This window comes from Tachypleus tridentatus, chromosome 6, assembly GCF_004210375.1.
Source record: "Tachypleus tridentatus isolate NWPU-2018 chromosome 6, ASM421037v1, whole genome shotgun sequence".
In the NCBI taxonomy this organism is placed as follows: Eukaryota; Metazoa; Arthropoda; class Merostomata; order Xiphosura; family Limulidae; genus Tachypleus; species Tachypleus tridentatus.
In genome coordinates, this window is record NC_134830.1 from 116261218 (window position 1) to 116267217 (window position 6000).

At 35.5% G+C, this 6000-nt stretch overlaps 1 protein-coding gene across 2 annotated transcripts in view; it reads right to left on the reverse strand.

Moving 5' to 3' along the window:
- The window catches only part of LOC143254645 (uncharacterized), a 61882-nt gene extending 57930 nt beyond the window's left edge, over positions 1-3952 (reverse strand). For both annotated transcript variants that reach the window (XM_076509791.1, XM_076509792.1), the window contains exon 1: positions 3857-3952. In XM_076509791.1, the coding sequence (XP_076365906.1) occupies positions 3857-3896 (40 nt within the window). In that variant the 5' untranslated portion in view covers positions 3897-3952. The remainder of the gene's footprint in view (positions 1-3856) is intronic.
- Between the last annotated feature and the right edge of the window lie 2048 nt (positions 3953-6000).

A 6000-nucleotide genomic window follows, 5' to 3' on the forward strand; every position in this document is an offset into this window, starting at 1 on the left:
AAGAATGGGGGTGTTAACAATGACTGAACATCGTTAAAAATAAGAATGATAACAATGAAAGAATATCGCTAAGAAGGAAGGCGTTGACAATAAATGAGCATCAATTAGAATGAGCATGATAACAATGGCTAAACATCGCTAAGAATGAGGGTGTTAATAATGACTGAATATCGCTAAGAATGAGGGTGTTAACAATGATTGAACATCATTAAGAATGAAGTGTGTTAACAATGTCTGAACTTCAATAGGAATTAGTTTCCAACTAATTACTGGAAAAAAATTAGGTTTGTCCACCACAACAGTTTTCTTCCATTGATGCAAAGCATCATAGATAAACTAGGTCTAAGACAAAAGGGCAGAAACATGGAATGCCTAGGTACAAACAACAGCATAATTATTAAAAGATGTCATTCTACGGTTCCCACTGCTTTACGGTATACCACTTGTGAGGACGAACATATATGAGTGAGCCTCACGTTCTGAACAGCTTACTTTGAGCAAATACTTTCCAACAACCACGTGTATGTAGTTAAAAGGGATATGAATATACTGCTATTTAAACAAACTACCAGAAAATATCAGTGTTCTATTGCGAGGTTTAAAAGCCTCATCAGGATACACAGATGCTTCAGTGTATCGATCAAGCTCATCCGTTATCCCTAATTACTGTTAAAGCTACTCTAAGGCGATTTCGTACCCGAAAACAAACCCCTTTAATTTACCCGCCCGTAACGTCTTGAGCGCGTGTAACATGTTTGATCTCGTTAGCTTGTAGATAAATGTATGAACACACTTTTAAACATAGAAAGAAGAAAGAAGGAAAGTTAACACGAGCGGTTGTTTTAACTACAGTGTAGGGTGTGGAGTGTAAGTTTTCAAGTCGAAACGTAAAATGTAGTGACACTGAGGGTCTGTTCTACCAGTAACTTTGCAGAAAAGTTTTTTGTCAAATTGAGGGGCCATTCTAACATTAATCTGGGGTATATGTGTAAAGTTTTCAGTGAAAATGATGGCTCGTTCTAGTAATAGCATACAATGTCGAAATAAAGATTTTAACCGAAATCAGGAGCTGTTTTAAAAATAACTTAAGGTATAGGAGTAAGGGTTACAACCTAAATGTGAAGATATTCCAACAGTAAGTTGAGATGTAGAAGTGAAGATGTTAGTAAAAATGAGGTGATATTCTAACAATAACGAAGTGTAAAGGCTTTAAACAAGCGAGGGGTATTCTGGGTATTCTAACAATAACTTGGAGTGTAGCATTAATAGCTTTGAGCAAAAGGAGCAACCATTCTAGCCTTAACGTGGGTGTAAGAGTGAGTTTTAACAAGTATCTTGGCCATTTAAGTTTTACTAGTACGTTTTCAGAAAGACGTCAGGATGAACATTGACTAACACAAGATGTATGCATTCCTGATTAAAACTTAGACTTTTACGGATATGATACGTATAATCTTAACCGTGAAACATGAACATGATTTTAAATTAGCAGCATGAAAATAGTTATAAATAAAACAAATTCTCGGATATTTTTTTTTGTTTGTTTTGGTTTGAATTTTGCGGAAAGCTACATGAGGGATACCTACGATACCGTCCCAAATTTAGCAGTGTAAGACTAGAGGGAAGGTAGCTAGCCATCACCATCCACCGCCAATTCTTGGGCTACTCTTTTACCAACGAATACTGGAATTGACCGTTACACTTAACGGCTGAAAGGGTGAACATATTTGGTGTGACAGGTTTTTTGATTCTTTGTTTGTTTGTTTTGGAAATTCGCGCAAAGCTATATGAGGTCTATCTGCGCTAGCCGTCCCTAATTTAGCAGTGTAGAATAAAACGGAAGGCAACCAGTCATTATAACACACCGCCAACTCTTGGGCTATTCTTTTACCAACGAATAGAGGGATTGACCGTCACATTATAACGTTCCCATGGCAGAAAGGGCGAGCATGTTTAGTGTGATGTGGATTCGAGCCCGGGTTCTTTGGATATACTCGACTAGTAAATACACTATTTCTTTGCCGAAAGCAACATTCAGTCAAAACAACAACCAACAAAACACTGAGAATTCCAACTGATTAAAAATTTATCAAAATCTTGGTATAAGCGACTGATTTGATCCAAAAAGGTTTGAACATAGAAGAAAAGATTTTGTATTGACTAAATTTGACACAGTTACGCGTAACTTTCACTAGTTCGAAATATGTTTACTAGTTCATTCTAAACCAGAATATTAAATGAAGAATTTTTTAACAAAAAATAGCCGCAAAGAAAGGTTTTAAATGAGTTAAAGGTGATCTGTGAGAAGTTAAAAGTTAAGCCGATGTTACAATCAAATAGACAAGGGATTGGCGCTACTCATGAACAGAGAAACATTTTTAGAAGAGTGAAAAAATATCGAGAGCTACATCTGTTTATTAGACAAACAAACAAGGATCAAAGACGAATATTAGAGAATAAAGCCAAATAAAATTTGAAAATCGTATAAAAACAAAACCCAGTTGAGAAACATATCTGTGAACCAATAACAGTTGAATGTTTGTTTTTGTTTGTCTGTTTGAAGTGAAGCCCAAAGCTACACAATGGGCTATTTGTGTTTTATCCACCACGGGTATCGAAATCTGGTTTCTTGTGTACGGTGAATGCTGGAGTTCGTGTATTAGTTACTTACTTACCACTAATGTAGTCGGTACCTAGTGTCACTAAGAGACACTAGGTAAATATATCATCGTTGTAACTGGTATAGAACCTGTCTAGATGTTTTTCTCTTACCTTCGATAAATGTTAGGTTTGGTGTACTTCCTACTAATGCGTTCAGTATGTAGGTAGCAAATAATAGGTTTAGGAAACGTTAAAACACGTAAAAAAAACGTTCGTACTAATATAACGAGTGTCAAGCGTTTTGCTAAAGAAAGTTAACCCGCCATCCGGTGTTGTTAAAATGACAGATCCTACTAATTTATTTAATCTGGGAAATCCTCCGGTATATATATATATATCTTATCCTCTTATGATATGAAGTTAGCATACCTAAAACACAATCTTTACAAATATGGAATGATAAGATACTGACTGCCACTCTTATAATGCACCAATAGATTGAAGTGCGGGAAATATTTTGTGATTTTGCATGAATTCGAACCCGGCTCGTCATCTACGAAATGTAGAGCCCTTTGGTTAAGGCGCTCGACTCGTAATCCGAGGGTCGCGGATTCGAAACCCCGTCGCACCAAACATTCTCGCCCTTTCAGCCGTTGGGGCGTTATAAAGTTACGGTCAATCCAATTATTCGTTGGTAAAAGAGTAGCCCAAGCGTTGGTGGTATTTGGTGATGACTAGCTGCCTTCCCTCTAGTCTTGCACTGCTAAATTAGGGAAGGGACGGTTAACGCAAATAGCTCTCGTGAAACTTTGCGCGAAATTCCAAAACAAACAAACAATCCTATCCACCATATCACGGAAATCAGAGAATCCGAACTTTCTCATTTAAAATAAAACTATTCCTTTGCACCGTCATATCTGCAGATCTGTACTAGTTTTGGTAATAATTAATTGTGATCCAATGTAAAACGCTAAAGAGTAAAACTTTGGAATTATTTTATAAATTACTTACCAGCTAAAATGCTACTTAATGAAAATGACTGGCATTTATTTGTCTTATGAACGTTTTGTTGGTACGTAATGTTTTGGAATGGTTGCAAAAAGCAAGAAGATATACCATACATTTCTTAATTATTTGTGTGTTTCGGAAATAAAGTAAAAAGATATTGAAGGACTTAAATGAATGTAACGAGCTTAAGAAAGATCTGTAAAGGCTGTGGTTGTGAAACCACATTCAAACAACACATGTTACTTACCCTGCAGAACTGTGGTGGCGACGAGGAAAGATACGAACATATTCCTGAGTTACTTCAACGAGCAGCACGTGCAAAGAACCTGCCTGTATTTAGCTGGGTCCTTAACTGAAAAAGAGGCACAGAGAGAAATAGTGGGAATTGAACGAGTCGACTGTAGCGACCTCTGGAGGACAAAAGCGAGTTAATAGTTTTTTAGAGGAAACTTTGGTGCGTTGTTTTATTGACTTATTAGCACATAATCGAATAATATTACTGTTTTAAACCCACTAAATCTATACACGAAATATTCAATGATCGTAATTTTGTGTCTCAAATTTTAAACATCGTAATCCAAAGACATTACTGCTTCACAAAAATGTGGTGATTTAGAATAAATAAATAAATTTATCTGTTAAGCCTGAGTGTTTATGGGATTGCAAGAACTAAAAGCACTTTCGCTCATACTAATTTAAGATAAGTGCTAGGTTTATCATATTAATCGCCGAATGCTAACATAACCAGGTCCCGGTATGGCCAGGTGGTTAGGACACTCGACTCGTAATCTGAGAGTCGCATGTTTCAAATCTCCGTCCCATCAAACATTCTCGCCCTTTAAGCTATCGGGGCGCTATAATACAACGATCAATCCCACTATTAGTAAGTACAAGAGTAGCCCAAGAGTTGACGGTGAGTGGTGATGACTAGCTGCCTTCCTTTTACTCTTTTACTGCTAAATTAAGCCTCATGTAACTTTGCGCAAAATTCAAAACAAATAAATTCAGTATTTTGTCAGAGACTAAATGGCTTAGCAAATCATTAAAACAATCCAATCATAACGTCTTATTTTGTGACAATAATAATTTCGGACCCTCTTTATTTATTGATTACAATTTAATTCAAAAACTACATTGTTTTGAAAAGATTAATATCGAAATTCGAAGCTCAGTTCCCCATAGAATTCGACTAAAATCTTATCGGTTATTGAACAGTAATTAGTTCGTATTTATTAACGATCCCTCAACACACTTCTTTTTATGGCTTCTATGCGTGTGTTTTAATTAATACTAAACGGATTCTTATTAATTAACCACATTCAGAAAAATGTGTTTGAAATAACTCGTTCATGGAACGATATATGTTTTTGAAAATTCATTGCAAATAGTTTATTTCCACGCAAAACAGATATTTGTGGGTAGTGTAAATTATGTGTCACATTCCGAGTTTCAGTGCACTATTGCAATACATAAAAATATGGTTAATAGTATTAATTTCAACAATTCATTTCAACTAATTGTTTTTTCACGCAACAGATATCTTTACGGTTAGATCTATTATGCTGTAGTTCAATGCACTGTTGTAAATATCCACTTATTTATACAATTTGTAGCATTAAAGTTTTTACATTTCCAAAGTAAACATTGCTCTTTTATCTTTAATTACTCGTAGATATCAGTTTGGAATATATATATATATATATAACAAACTACAAATGTTCTAAGCATAAACAGTAGCTAAGACTTAATTATGTTTAATATTTAAGCAATACATTTGCCAACCGAGGAGCTAGGTTCAGAATGCTGCTAAAAATTTACAGAAAAACTTAAACATCACAAAAAATGTAGCTTTAAAAATATATATATCTAAAGTTATGATGTCCTTTGAATTTTTAACTACAGAAGATGAGTTCAAAGTGGCTGCAGCTATGTAGGACAATACCATTGACAGGAGTTCTGCCACAGTCAATTATTTCTCTAAGAGTTTCGGGCCATCAATCTCTCTAACAGCAGGTGCTTAAAGCACGTAAGAAGGGACAAAGCGCTGGGATGAATAACATGAGTATCAGATTTCTAGCACGCTATGAAATTATTGTCCCTCATATGTGGTAATACAATACTGTTGGATGGGGTTTTAGTGTGTATACAAGTTCAGTAGGTGTTCCATTAACTATCCCAATTTTCTGCCTAGGACTCGATCTGCGTGCTTGATGGATGATACTGTTTGTTCTCCTCAGGTAATTCTAGCTAATTCTCTATGTGAAATTTCAGCGCTATCTGAATGAAACATTTAATACAGAGGTATCACTACGAGTTTCCGTAATTGGTTAAGAGCAATGTTATTTTAAAGAGTTAGTTATACACACACCCAAAATAAATGTGATAGACATT